This window comes from Aquila chrysaetos, chromosome 7 (assembly GCF_900496995.4).
Source record: "Aquila chrysaetos chrysaetos chromosome 7, bAquChr1.4, whole genome shotgun sequence".
In the NCBI taxonomy this organism is placed as follows: domain Eukaryota; kingdom Metazoa; phylum Chordata; class Aves; order Accipitriformes; family Accipitridae; genus Aquila; species Aquila chrysaetos.
The window spans coordinates 32,852,968-32,868,061 of record NC_044010.1 but is presented as its reverse complement, the minus strand read 5'-3'; the positions used below and the strand labels follow the sequence as shown (position 1 = coordinate 32,868,061).

General features: G+C 39.8%; 2 protein-coding genes across 7 annotated transcripts in view; one reads left to right on the top strand and one right to left on the bottom strand.

The window, feature by feature from the left end:
• The window catches only part of TTC3 (tetratricopeptide repeat domain 3), a 66,471-nt gene extending 62,213 nt beyond the window's left edge, over positions 1-4,258 (bottom strand). For all 4 annotated transcript variants that reach the window (XM_030020603.1, XM_030020602.1, XM_030020604.1 and 1 more), the window contains exons 1-3: positions 4,173-4,258; positions 3,224-3,309; positions 144-189 (exon numbers count right to left, since the gene is read on the bottom strand). In XM_030020603.1, the coding sequence (XP_029876463.1) occupies positions 144-189; positions 3,224-3,298 (121 nt within the window). In that variant the 5' untranslated portion in view covers positions 3,299-3,309; positions 4,173-4,258. The remainder of the gene's footprint in view (positions 1-143; positions 190-3,223; positions 3,310-4,172) is intronic.
• Positions 4,259-4,409: 151 nt separating this feature from the next.
• On the top strand, positions 4,410-11,206 carry LOC115343977 (phosphatidylinositol glycan anchor biosynthesis class P). Of its 3 annotated transcripts, none has more exons than XM_030020613.2 (5): positions 4,410-4,497; positions 4,958-5,058; positions 6,332-6,404; positions 6,930-7,048; positions 8,436-11,206. In XM_030020613.2, the coding sequence occupies exons 2-5, from the start codon at positions 4,977-4,979 to the stop codon at positions 8,564-8,566; spliced, it is 405 nt and encodes a 134-aa protein (XP_029876473.1). In that variant the 5' UTR covers positions 4,410-4,497; positions 4,958-4,976; the 3' UTR covers positions 8,567-11,206. The 3 variants fall into 3 exon arrangements, with proteins under 3 accessions (XP_029876473.1, XP_029876472.1, XP_029876471.1); XM_030020612.2 differs by having other exon boundaries at positions 4,413-4,656; XM_030020611.2 differs by having other exon boundaries at positions 4,413-4,678.
• The last annotated feature ends 3,888 nt before the right edge of the window (positions 11,207-15,094 follow it).

Here is a 15,094-nt window from a genome sequence, read left to right as displayed (position 1 = left end):
CATACCAATGCTTCTGCTCAGAAATAATAATTTTCTACTTATTCAGACAAAATACGGAAAAAAGTGAAATAGCAACCAAAAGATCCAAACACAGCACAAAAAGTGCATTTGTAAGTTATGTAATATTCACTTAGTTTACATACCTGTTTTAGGCTTATGCGGCGATTGCTGTACAAACACTCCATGACCCTAAAGACAAACATATTTTTTAACATTGCACATCCTGCAAATGTGTTACACTAACCATAAGCAATGATTGCTGTACTGTTTCTAAATATTAAACCAATATAAACTGTTTACATCAAGGGAAGGAAGGGATGGAAGTCATTTTTATGTTCTGTCACCAATTCCTTTTCTCAAGAAAAGGTAGTTATTGAGCATATTTAGACCAGTATAAAAGATGGTTATGGTTATATCTTCATAAGCAAGCAGCATGATCAAGGAGGAAACAAATCTATAAAGCAAAGTATTTGGTACTGAGCAGTCTACTTTCACATTATATGCTTTTCAAGGAGTTTTAGTTTGCATTGGTTCAAATCTAGTCCCATAGATTGAGCATCCATTCATGGTTGATGCATGTTACCTATACTCCTAAAAGCATCTTCTAGTGTCATCCCCAATGAATCCTACTAGCACACTCCAAGACCTCTTCACAACATAAGCCAAAACATGAAAGACAGGGGCAATTAGGATATTTGCTTCAAAAGCATTCTCGTGACCCAAACTAAAATACTAATGCAGACACATTAATTAACAAAATTAATTAATAATTAACTAAAATTATTTAGTTAACTATTATCAACTATAATTACTTAGTAATTAACTAAAATACTCACGCATACACCATGGACCTAGACAGGAAAATTATTTCTATTTACCTACTCATTCTGAACAGAGTTTTTGATAAAATATTAATAATGCTCATTCAATGCTCACCAGCATCTCGTTATCTTCTAAGACCAATCTGAGGTGGGTGAATACCCCATGCTTTTCCCCCCCCATCCGATTCCCCCAAGAATAAAATACTACTGGTATTCCCCATTATCCCACATGTTTCTGCACTTCTGCCAATGGTTTTCTGAGGAAAACAAGGAAACTTAAAAGTCTCCAATATTTTGCACTACCAAACAAGAAACCCCTTTGGATCCAATCTATAATTCACATCAAGCACAGCCAAAAAGCAAACAAAGGAAACAAAAACAAACATGGGAAAAAAAGCATGTTTACTAGAGTTAACACAACAATTTAGTTGCTGTCTTAAGAAAAAAAAGTTTACTGGCATAGCCATTAAAAAAATGTCCATAGATTAATAGTTACGAATGGATGGGAAAACTTTTACTAGTTTAAACAATATATTAAATCACACTAGACTAGTATTCTAAAAATTAATAATTCAAAAGCGGGTACTAGGCAGCAATATAATGTTCAAGAATACCTAAGGAAACATGTTAAGAAGACAACACAGGTTTTCAAAAAATAATAATAAAGTTTTGACAGTTAGTGCATGTATATTTAAATAAATACATATATATCAAAATAAGTGGAGTGGTTGATTTACTACTTCATGGCAGCATACTGTATCAACACTTTAATGGGTTTAAAACACAGTATTCCATATGAGCCCCTCAAGCTGAAGAATAAATAACTTTCTTCTGTTTTACAGATCCCTACAAAGTCTATTATTTTAGAAAACATTATATATGTGTCATTTAATAAATACTACGTATAATGTCTCTGTATTGATGCATTATCATTTCAAAAGAAATGCAAAGCTATTTCTGACTATGACTGGAGAACAGTATAAAAACAAACTAATTACCAACTTTATGAAGTTTCTTTAACAGACCTTTATTCTTTCAGTGGCAGATTTTCTGGAATTACTAGCATGCTGTGCAATGATGACTTACTAACTTGACTAAGGTGATGACAAGCAATCATGTGATTTCCCTCGAAGTAGCATTTCTGAACTATTACAACATTACATGCAAATCAAGGCTTACTCTCAAAAATAAGTAATTGTAACATCAACATATTTAACAGACCAGGACACTCAATAACAAAGAGGAACAAAATTAACTATTATTTTAAAATCAGTTAATCTTGAAAGATTACTGAACACCTCCTTCACTCCAGTTGTGCATTTTGCTACAATATTTTTAAAACAAAACAAACCACCACCCCCCCACATACATACCCCCTCTATACATCAAGCCCAAGGTGGTATTCCCACCAAAGCAAACTTGAAAACCAAGATTTAGCACTTGCACAGAATCAAGGGCTTGCTTTCCATAGCACGGCACACACGTCACCTTAAGAGATAAAATGTCTAGTATCTTAGGCTAACACAGCTGTTAAAGTACTTAATTTTGTCCACAGCATTAAAAAAAAAAAAATCTTTATTGATGTCAACAATTTCCAGTGAGACTCACTACTCTACTGGTAACGGTCCCTTATAAACATACAGCTGTACAAATAAGAAATTCAATTTACCTGTACTTTTTATTTCTGCATAGGAAGAAGAACAGTAGGCCAGCTTGTTTGTATTTCGCAGCAGCAACACTTAGAATAACTAACTCACAACTGAACTCTCCAAGCAGCAGAAAGATTAACTACCACAGTGTTTTCTAAGATTCCTTAAGCATAGCAAGAAGGGGAAAATAAGAGTCAAGGCAAGCATTCTTGGAAGTATTAAAACAGAAGAGTGCTACAGTTTATTCAATAAAAGGAACAACTAAATAAGTAAAGGCCTTACTGGCCACAAAAAACTAGAAAAAAATTTTAAGAGATGACAAGAACAAAGAATGGGTGAATGCTCTGCAGTTAATTTGCAGAGTTGAACTTACACAAACTAAGTTGCAATGGCTTTGCAATTAAAGGAACTGAATCTGTCACTCTGAGGTATATCATCCCAAGTATGGCCTGGATACACAGCCAACAGGTTGGCCAAGTTCTGCCAATAGGACCTATGCATCACTGTCTATTTTTACACAGTTGTATATGGAAATTCAGGTATTCAGGAAAACCTGCCTGATAAGAGGATACACAGTTTCTATGCTCTACCCCAATTTAGTACTTCTACAAGTGAGTAACACACAGTGGTATAAGGTACCTTTGCATCAGTTTGAATTAATCAACATTAGCAATTACTCTGTAGATCAAATCTGGGTATAAACCCCACTGGAACATCTTGCAAAGTTTTTCATCTAGTTTCAAACCTACTTACCAATTCACAGCAAGATTTATCACCAGCATAAAAAGTCAAGGCTGCAAACTCGGATTCGGCCATAGGTTCACCCATGGTACATGATCCTGAAAGAAAAGGATTATGAGAAATACACGAGGGGAAGGCAAAAGGCAAATAACGTGCTTTGCAGGACTTAAAATGATCACAACATTAAATTACACTTTGCAAGAGTTTCGTGGAAGACGCATGTTCTTATTTTTACATAGCACAGGTTAACGCTGAAAACAGTAATCTAAAGCATCAGTTAAAAGCTAGTTAAATCGATTAACTAACAGTCTTCGAAGGCCCCGACGCCTGACAGTACTCCAGCACGCCACCTCACACCTGAGAGGCAGGGGAGGGAAGGGCAGTTTCTACCAGCCGGGTCAGGGGCAGCCTCTCAGGAACTATTGCCACATCCCGGGAGAGCGGAGTCAGGCACCCCTCCCGCTCCGCCGGGCAGCCTCGTCTGACAGAACCAGCGGCGCAGCCCCCGCTCAGGCCGCGCGTCCCCTCTCCTGCCCGACGGCTGGCCCGGCAGCGCCCGTCCCGTCCCGTCCCGCCCCGACAGCTCCGCCAGAGGCGAGGCGGGGGCCGGCCGGCCTCCCCACCGCCGTTAGACCCCGGAAGCCCCGAGGCTCGCCACTGACGTGTCGCAGCCCGGCGTTTCCCGCCGGGACAGCCCTGCCCGTGCCCAGTCCTCCCCGCGGCAAAGAGCTCCAGCAAACCGGAGGGGCTCCGCCGCGGCTCCCGTGGACGACAGCACCGGTCCCCGCCCCAGACGGGCCGGGCCGGTGGTGGGCGTCACCCTGCCGGGGGCTCCGGAGAGACGGGCGTCACCCTCCCGGAGCCAGCCCCACCAGCGGAGGGGGGGTCACCAGCCCAGCGAGGGACGGGGAGAGGGGACCGCCCGCCGCCGCCCCAGCGCCCGCCAACTTCCCTCACTCACCAGCCGCCGCCTCAGGCCGCCGCGCTGCCCTCCGGCTCCACAGGGCACAGGGCCGAGACGACTCCCGCACGCCCCCCCAGCGAGCCCCTCCCGCCGCGCGCGCCAGCTGCCCCGCCCAGCCGGGCCCTGGCTACTGGCTAGTTACAGCCTGACGTCAAGGGAACGAGCCAACGCGCGGCCAGCAGCCGGCCGTCCCCGCCTGCCGCGAACCCGCCGGCTCTGCGCATGCGCCCGGTGCCGAGGGGAGTCCGCAGGCGGTGGGGCGGCCGGGGCTTCTCTGACTGCGCATGTGCGAGAGGCGGCCCGGCGGGGAGGCGGACGCGCGGTACCGGGGGGTTAGGGAGCGCGGCTGGGTGCCTCCGCCTTCCTCCTCTTCTTCCTCCTCCTCCTCCTGCTGCTGCGGAGGGTGTCCTGGGTGTGGTTTCCTTCCCTAGCCAGGCCGTGACCCTGAAAGGAAGGAGGCAGAGCGGCTTCGCCGGGCCGGGCCGGGCCGGGCGGGGCGGGGGGTCGGTAGCACCGCGGCTCCTGTGGGTCCCTTGAGGGGGCGAGGGAAACGGCCGCCGCGCGCGCCCGGTCGGCGGGTGCCGCCTGGCAGGCGCGTGCGCGTGTCCCGCCGCCCCCCGGGGCTGAGGGGAGGGGGGCGCGCGCGCGGGCTGGGGAGCAAAAGCGGCAGCGTGTGCGGTGTGGCTTCCCGCACCCACGAACAACGGGGGTGTTCCGAGGGGAACTTACCGGGAAACCTCTAACAGCTTCCCACCGTGTTCCGCTCCCCCCCCCCCCCGAAGTTAAAGGGAAGAGACCAGTATGGTTGAAAACTCTCCAGCCCCGTTGCCAGAAAGGGCAATATATGGATTTGCTCTTTTTTTAGGATCGTGGTTTGGCTTTAGTAAGTATAGCGGGTACTGAATACTTAACCGAAAAGTGTTTTGCTGTGCTTACAGGACAAATGTAATTCTGGTAAGACCATCTGAAAAGGATCAAAATTGTATTGCACCGCTTATTGTAAGGGTGCATGATGAAGGACTAAGTGAGCATTACTTGCCAGAGCTGTCAGTTGTTATAAAGATCTGCCATTGCCTTCTGTGATTTCCTTGTGTTTTGTCCGTCTTTAACCTTATTATGGGGTCTTTAATAGTATTATGGAGTCAAATTATTTAAAAAATAATCTGCATTCTCATTTTAGTAACTTTTTTACTTGAATTGCATACATTGTCACTATTCAGTAACCATCGTAGGTAGTAGTGCGACCTTCCCCACCCAAATGCTGAAAAACAAAATTACGTCACTCTGGTCAACAGCAATGGAAAGTGATGAGGGTTATACCAGCATTTCTTTGCAGGTGTGGCAGGTGCTTTAGCATTTCGCTGGGCATATCTTGCATGCCCACCCAGCACCAAAGCTTGAGAGGATGAGAACACTTTTTCAACACAGAAATAGTGCTGCAAATACACTGTAGTCAAATAATAAACCAGGATCCTACTGTAAGTCTTTCTCGCCCTTAGGAAGTTAGTAGAAATGAAAGTAAGTAGGTGTCTGTTCCTCTCACAGGAGGCCACTGCCATTCTGTAAATTGAGTGACCATTTGGCTACTAACCTGTTCCCCTCAAGTTTTGTTAAACCTTTGTCTGGATTTGTTGTTAGAGAGCAAAATTTCTCAGTACGGGTTTTGTTGACATGAAAATGATTAACTTGCCAAGAATCAGAAAGTATTTCCAGTAACTCTTTCTGAACAGTTGCATCCAAGCACTGCAATTTTACCAACTTTTCTTTCAACCAAATGATCCACTGTGCGATCATTTTCTGCTTAAATATTTTCTACATTCAGAGTCATTTGGCATCCTTTTACTGAGGGGTTTTTTTTTTTGTTCTGCAGTTCAACAAGAAATTCTTGTCCGTCTGCATAGGAAATCAGAACCTAAACGTTAAAGGAAATAGAAAAATAGTATCATATAACCAGCTATAAAATGTTGCCCCCACATTGGGCAGGTTTTGTGTCCAAGAGGCATATTCTACAATGTTTTGGTAGAGCTATTCTGATTTAAATACTTTAAAAGCAAAATATTGTCTCAGCATGTATCAGCAGGGAAGTTTTGCTCTAAAACTTAGGAAGGAAGTCTAAAACAGTCGTACTATTATGACTTTTTAATTCTTTTGTGCAGTGTTGTATCTTATCTGGGCATATGTTCCTGAGACTTGGCTGTTCTCATTGGGACTAACATACTGGCCTCAAAAGTAAGTTCAACCAATTAAACTCTTTAGCCTGAGTATGTGTAAGTATAGGACACCCTTAATTATTTTCGAATAAAACTTATTTTTAAATAGTGGCCTTGTATCTAATTCAGCTTTTCCTGATGATAAAGGACTGTAATTTTTGTGAAGCATTTTTTTAATGTAGATAAGTAGCCATGATGAATATTTTTCATTGTGTAATGAAAGAAATAGTATTTGAATGTTTTATGATAAATTTGACGTTTTGTTTTCAGGAAGTTTGCCGATGAAAATATAGCAAACTTTAAACCATAATTAAAAAAATAAAAACCTTCTGTAAGGAATCTATTTGACAGTTCATACCAAACTACCTACAGTGACTCTGCAGTCAGTAATTTTGGGAGAGACCAGGGCCCATATTCAGAGGTGGTGTTTCTTTTCCTCTTGGCTAAGTTTGTGCTAGATACAACAACAACCGCTATGTTAAAGCTGTTATATCATTAGGCATTTGTTATTATGATATGTAAATTTTTAAATCTTTTTCCTTAGATACTGGGCAGTTGCTTTGCCAGCGTACCTACTAGTTGCTATAGGAATTGGTTATATATTACTTTTCGGTATTAACATGATGAGTACAGCTCCACTTAACTCCACACATACCATTACAGGTAATTTTATTGGTGGTTTTTTTAAGATTTTGATACTTAACTGATAATTTCTGTAAATATATCTATGTAGCCATATATAATATGAGTCAAATTTTAAGCCTTTAAATATTTTTATCTAGAAAAGGAGTTCTTGGAAGTACTGAAGTACTAGAGTGAAAAGATAGCCACAAGCCTGACTCTTCCCTCTTTGCCCTCTTATGGCAGTGGTTTCCAACTAGTAGAGTGTACTTTTTTAGTAAAACAGACCACATGAGAGGAACAGGGGTTAGGCATATAAAGATCCCCCAAGCATGCACCTTGCATTACAAACCAGTGAAGAGTGTCATGGGAAGAAGGGTGTGAGTACCTGCCTGGCAGTGGCAGAAGTGGAAAGGCATGCAGGAGTCAAGGTGTTGCAAAGGAGGATGTTGCAGTATTGAGGCCTGATCAGGTATGTTAGTGATTCCCTATCTAAAAAAGCTGTTCTTCAGTTTTTCTCTCAACTTTTGTGTAGCCTTTACTCCTGCCAAGGAGACATGTTCTAGGCATTCACAATATTTTCCAGGCAGCTACATCTTCCTCCATATGAGGAATTCCACCACTATTTGCAGGGGACCATTTTTGTTAGGAAAAGTGCAGACTGTAAACTTTGGCAAGAAGGTTACCTATTGCTAAGACTGCTGAAGTTGCATCATTTTAACAAACTATGTACATAGTATTACATTACACTGAGCTGCTAAGGAAAAAAAATCGGTCAAGGCTGTAGTTCAAATGCATTACTCCAGTGCTTCTGTCAAGAACTGCCATTTAGTCATCCCTGTGTTCCTGGCCACTCATTCACACTCTCATGTCACTCTCTCATTTGGTGTCAAAACGAAAGAGTTTGTGTGGCTGTGTGGCAGGTGGGATGGGGGACCTACTCTGTTTGAAAAACAACTATATTTGAAAATTTTCTTTTTACAGAGGGAGCAGTTCCATAATTATGTTCAAAGTGCACCTGTACAAATGTTTATGCTGTTACAGGAATGGGCGCTGTGTGGTGATGGGAACAAGCAGCCAAGATAAAGGGAGGGTGGACAGAATCTCTCAGCAGAAATCCTAGTACAAAGTGTTCATACTACAGACTGAGCTTTGTTCTTTTTATCTTTGGGTAGTTATGGTTTAATGGCATACAGCATCTTAAACCAAGCAAAGTCCCAGGCAGTGATTTCAGCAGGAGGGTAGGGTTGATTTCTTCAGGGGCTCTACTAATATATGTTGATGTAAAGCATTTCTGATGACTGTCTCGTACCTCAGCAAGATAGGGTTTTCAGCATCGCTTATAGTTCCTAAATTTATACAGTGTTGCATATTGTTCTTGAAAGAAAAAAATCTTTACTACATGAAATGTTCTCATTGTCTTTTGTAGATTACTATGCAAAAAAGCAGCAACAGAAGAAATTTCAAGAAGAAGCAATTCCAGCATTGAGGGATATTCCCATCAGTGAAGTAAACAGAATGTTTTTCCTTCCCGAAAAAGGAATCTGCAATAGCAGATAGTCGTTATTAAGATCTGTTTGAATAAAGGATTAGTAGAAGTGTTACGTAAGGAAAATCAAAACCTCTCCAAGCTAAAAAAACCCTTCTTTCTGCTTGTAGAACAAAGCTGCTTTTTTTTCTGAATTTCTAACTAAATTATGTTAACACATTTCATTGAGATGGCTTGATTTTATTTATTATGCATGCATCTTGATAACCTGCATTGGTATGAGAATTATGCCACATGAATTTATCTAACCATTCTTCTGAGTTTAAAATAGCATTCTATTACTTGTAGATTTCTGCTTGTAATTTCTCTCTGAGAGTGAAAGAAATAGTTTTGGACATAGATTAATTCTATTTCCCTTTGAATTCAGGGAGAGAAAATATGTTCCACTAGTCAAATGCTTAAGGATATTTTTTTTTTAACAAGTTATGCTAATTTGAAGTGTTTACTTTGTAAATACACAGGTTTTGTTTGTAAATATTAATAAAATGTAGCTATTTTTTACTTGTTAAAAATAGGCATTTTTCTGTGGTTCTATGATATTTGTCCTGGATAAAGGTGTATAGTGGTCCATTTTTCTTCACGCAATTCTTTACTCAGCAAAATATGTTGATTCCCACCCCCACCCCAAATTGGTGGGCTTATTGAAATATCAAGATTACCAGAAATAAGGAAGGTGGGTTGTGAAGATTTCCTGAAACAAGTCTTGAAATTACTTTTTTTTAACCATTCTTAAGAATACTGAAAACTAGGTTCAAGGAAATTTCTGGAAATACAGGAACCAACAGGTCCATCTTATTATAGTCTAGGTTATAGCACAAAGCACAATAACTTGTTATGGCAGTGGTTCAGAGGTTTCTTAAACAGTGAATTTTCTTTCATCTATGCATTACTGAGCAGAGATGCAATTTTTATTTCCTTCAAAGAGTCACAAACCCAGTTATCTTCAGTAGTCAAGGTTATTTAGTATGGTTATAAAGACCAGTGAGTGAAGCTTCATTGTTGTTTGTTAGGTCTATAGGCCAACTTCTGACCAGCAGAGAATTCAGTTCAAAACATCACTATTTAATTTCCAAAATTTCTTATTATCTTTTAAATTTGTGTGAAGAATTGTATGCCAGTTCTTTAGAAATCAGTCAAAACAACCGTCAGTTGCTGTGGGAAGTCTTAAGACCTGGTAATGATCGATCTGATATGAATATGAAATTTGTAGTTTCATGGTCGTCTAGTCTTTAGTAGTTTGCTAGTTTTTCCACCTGCATATGAAGAAAAAAAACATGCTAAGTATTATGGGTAGGAGAAAAATACCTTCTTAATGAAGGAAAAAATGCTTTTCAACATTTCACTTTAAAATAGTAGATTTTATGTATGTTGTTGTTTGGGGTCATTTCATAAGAATGCATATTTGTACCTAAGCTTAATGACCGTAAATTAGTACAATGTTTATTTGTTTGATAGTTGTAGACTTCTTTGTGAAGTTTTGTTTTTTTAGTTTGCCCCCACTTGCTACTATTTCCCCCTTCTGCCACGATTTTGCCCTTCTATTAATTTTAATTTATGTGCTCAAACACCCATACGTAGGGTGAATTCAAGATTTTATGATCAACAGACATGAAGATCTATTTACTCTTTTGTCAATTCTCTGATCACTGAAGACATTGTAGACACTGAAGTATTGACTGTAATCTTTTTTTTCTGTGTAATTTCTACCCTGTGTTCTATGTTCCTTTTGCTTTCTGAGAAAGCAATTTCATTTTTAATTCTAAGTTGACAAGTGAAGGCCACGTTTCTGGTATTATTTGATGTAAGGATTAATTTAGTCCCTTGTTAAGGATACCCAGATCCCTTCAGGATAAAGAAAAGCTACTGGAAAATGCCCTCAAGCCCTGAAAGCACACAAATTAAAGGACTGTAAACCTTGGACAAAGATTGTATCAGTGATGAATCTGCCATTTCATTTAACTGCAGACCTCACAATTATGGGAAAACTAACAGAGGCACCTAAGTGAGTAGGCAAACTGGGGCCATTTGTTTAAGTAAAACTTGCAGGCATGAAACTCAATCTTTGCTTTTCTGTCACTACTGTGTAGCGGTGCTTCAAAGACACTGTAGTGACCTTTTTTTCAACAAGAGTAATGTTTGACACTTCAGAAATTGCCTCTGTGATCAAAATAAAACCAGGTAACACCATGTATATGGACTAATGAATATATTGTAGGGAACTGCACGTGTTTGGTATCCATCATTTCACAGTCTTGCCTATGACTGTGATTAAGGAAAAGATGATACTGGCAGCAAAGAGAAGAGAGATTCTGGCTTTTGTAAATATACAGCACACTTATAGCTATAGTTATTTAGTGAGATATAGATTTTGCCTTAGATGATATTCAGAAAAAAAACCTGAAGGGATTGAACTGTGTTGCTAGTAGTTCCTTTCTTTACAAAACATACCTGTCAATGACTGGATATCAGGTATCCATTCTTCTTGGTGACTGAGGAAAAACTAAACAAATAAAGGCAAAAACCTAAATTTGCCCCCATTTTCACCCTTCTGACTTATTGATGGTGTATTGTTATAGCACAACCAGTAGTAACCAGTAGAGTTAGACCAACTGCATTGTCCCTGCTGAAATAAACCAAATCATGAAACTTCAGCCTTGCTCTTTAATGGACCTTCTAGGATTCTTCTGCAGTTTTTATCATACTGGAGACTGATAGTATTTTATGCATCTTGGTATAAATGTAATTTTGAAAGACAGGTTCCCCCCAAATGGTATTTGAATGAATGTGTATGTAAGCATGTCATAAAAAAATAACAAAGGTGCTGTCGTGGTTTAACCCCAGCCAGCAACTAAGCACCGTGCAGCCTCTGACTTACTCCCCCCGCCCTCAGTGGGATGGGGGAGAAAATTGGGAAAAGAAGTAAAACTCATGGGTTGAGATAAGAATGGTTTAATAGAACAGAAAAGAAGAAACTAATAATGATAACACTAATAAAATGACAACAGCAATAATAAAAGGATTGGAATGTACAAATGATGAGCAGTGCAATTGCTCACCACCCGCCGACCGGCACCCAGCTAGTGCCTGAGCGGCGATTCCCCGCCCCCACCTCCCAGTTCCTATACTGGATGGGACGTCCCATGGTATGGAATACCCTGTTGGCCGGTTTGGGTCAGCTGCCCTGGCTGTGTCCCCTCCCAACTTCTTGTGCCCCTCCAGCTTTCTCGCTGGCTGGGCATGAGAAGCTAAAAAATCCTTGACTTTAGACTAAACATTACCTAGCAACAACTGAAAACATCAGTGTTATCAACATTCTTCTCATACTGAACTCCAAACATAGCACCGTACCAGCTACTAGGATGACAATCAACTCTATCCCAGCTGTAACCAGGACAGGTGCACTGTTTCAAATGAAAAGGTTGTATGCCAAAGGAAATAATAGAGCTGTGGTTGCCAAATTTGTGTAAAGGTGGTAGAGTATGTCTCTCTTCTTTCCATCTTAGCTGTAAAGGGAAGGGTAGTAATAACACAGACGATGTGTTTATGATGTTGAAGTTGAGAAATACTGAAAGAGAAACTTTGGGAATAGAGCCATTCAACTGATTTAAAAAGGGAAGCTATCTCGGATTTTGGTCTTTTGCATTGCACTGTATTGAATGCCATAAGCTTGGAGGCTTCAGCACAAATACAGAGTGTATGCATGTGAAGTAGCAGGAGAGCTAAATTTGTGTATCCACATAATTTGATTTTTATTGTAAGCATTAATAGGAGTATTTTGCCACTTTAATTGAGATCAACAGGGAGCTATAGTAAAAGAGGTAAACTGTCTGTTGTGAAGTTCAAAGGTCTAAAGCATGTGGAGTAAAATATGCAAGCACTTACGAGTAAAAAGTTAGCACAATTTTGTCTGTGTTTGAGTTTACTGTTCCTACAGGTAGGATGACTGGAATAAGAAAAGGAAAGAAAAAGAAATGCAGGATCTCAACTGTTATTTCAGTTTGTAGGCGTGAAAGTGATGTCCTTGCACGAAGCAATGCTGAGTGAAAAAACTTTTTTCAGCAGTAGTAAAATGGAGCTTATTTCTCCTTGAGATATGCAGGTATACTTTTGCTGTTACCTAAAGCATTCTGAAGTGTACAGGCCATCTTAAAAATACTTTAAGCATACTATGGAATGGTGTCAGCTTGATTTGATGATCTTTAAAATAACCATTGTTTGTGATTGGGGGCAGGGAGAACAGGCTAAAAGGTGAGTAACAAATTATATCAGTCTAGATTTTTTTATGGCAAAAGTTGAGATATCAGTAAGTACAAACAAAGACCCTCTCATATAAATCAGAAAGCTGTAATATTAAATGTGTATACTGTTGCCGGAGGCAGTATTTCTGTAAAGTTAAAAATTGGCCCATATCGGGAGGGCTCGTACCAGCCACAATGCAGGTAGTGTGCCTGAAGCTTTTCTGAGAGTAGGAGCAGAGAAAATGTATGTATGTGTCAGTTCCATGGTGTAGATCTCTTTCTGGTACTCTGGTTGTTGGTTGGTACACCTCTGTGCTAGGTAGTCTATAAACATTAAAAATGCAACTCTACCACCAATGACAAGTAAAGTGTATACAAGGAAAGATGGTGGTAAAGTAATACTAATAGGTTTTGTCATTCTTTTTATTGGACCTTGAGATGCTGTAAGTTAAATCAGGAAAAGTTAGGCCAAAAAGATATCTTAATGAAGAGAAGAGATCATAACTGTAGAAACAGTGGACTTTCCATCTCTGACAAAACTTAAACATGAGAATGCTGGTAACGGTGAGATAGTCTAAATAGTGTTCAACTCTTCTCCCCTGCTCCAGCTTTCTGTCCCAGGAAAGTGCAACAAATCAATGTCTTGGCTGTATGTGTAGCAATTCAGTTTTATAAGAGTGATAAGAAGCTATGAGATCTTTGCGCTAATATAGTGTTTCTTTAATACTTAATTCACATTCATGCCAAAGCTCCCACCTACAGGTACAATGAGAAACTCACCACTAAAGCTCTTTTGAAGAAGACTTTTCAAATACTTGATTTTTTTACCAGGCATTTTCTGTGGACTTCAGTTTCATTTGTGGGTGTAAATGATAAAGTATTTCTGACTCACAAAAAAGAAATTATTTTGTTTAAATATATTTTGTTCCATAATGCACCTTTTCCATGGGCACTTGAGTCTGAGTGGCTAAAATGTTTAATGCAAAGTCCTGCTTGCTGCTGTACTGTTAGATTTCCAGTCAGCTCTAAAACAACTGAGATGAATGGGGGTTTTTGTATCTCTCTCTCTATTCAGGAATTGAACTGTATTCCAAGGAGAAAGTTTTGGAAGCATTTAGTCTTGTTCTGCCAGTTTCCTTACAGAGAGATTGCCAAAGTAAATTTTGTTGGTATGCTGTGCAGTTTATGCATCAACTTAATTCTCAGCCTTTTGCTAAAAGCAGCTGATAGATAACCCAGTCTGGAAATCATGATTATATGGAGTGTAATTAAATGGTAGGTGTTTCAGTGAATCGTGTGGATTTTGTCTCTAGAGCTCATAAAACCACTATTGTGAAGATTGCCTTTTCTCAGTTGTGGCAATTTAGTCCTGCTACTGTTGTCATTCTCTCAGTATAAATGTAGCTTAGAAAAAAAATTGTTCCTGTGATAGTTCTTTTTCTCTTAATCCAAATAATTACTGCATCGTATTTAGAAAGAACACTCAACAAACTTCAATATCATGTGAGGATATACTTCCCTTGGATATATGTATCCTTCAAGAGCTTGTCTTAAAAGAGCTTAGAAGTAGAATTCAAGACTGTTTTATGAACATACTTTAATTTTGATTTTTCACATGAATACATAAAATAGAAATATAAAATTGTAGATGTCTGGATACCTCTCCAGCATTCACGTACCAGTGGAACATTAACTTGTCTTTTACTACCATAATTTTAGACAATGGAAATCAAAAGGTAGTATTTGCTGGAAATGTTGCAGTTGTTGAACTACTAAGGGACATTCTGTGGAACAGAGATCCTGAGCCAACAATTTCATCTGTAAAAAGCTATGTTTCTAGTCTTGACTTTGAAGTAGTAAGCTCATGATAAACTCACTATTTGGGGATGCTTTGTTATCTTTTTCCTGTAAATGATGGATGATTCTAAGGTCACTGAAAACTTAGAAAGGTCAAATCACAGATGAAGTAACAAACCAGAACCAAAACCTGAAAGTTAACTGCAGTTGAATAACAGATGCTATATTAGTTCACTTTTAGTCTTCTCCTAATTATTAACAAACTGGTAAGGGATCACAATGCGTATTTTATTTAAGTGTGCAAATAAGGGTATGTTGACATTGTAACATGAAAAGACAGTCAGTTATTCAACAAAAAAAAAAATGCTGGCTTGACGGGGAAAGGATAATACAGTTTTTGCTTACTTCAATGACTGTAGATAAGTTTTGCCAATCAGGTAAATAGTACAGTAATATCACCTTAATTAGAAAATGGAATTTGACAAATGGAATTGACAAATGGAA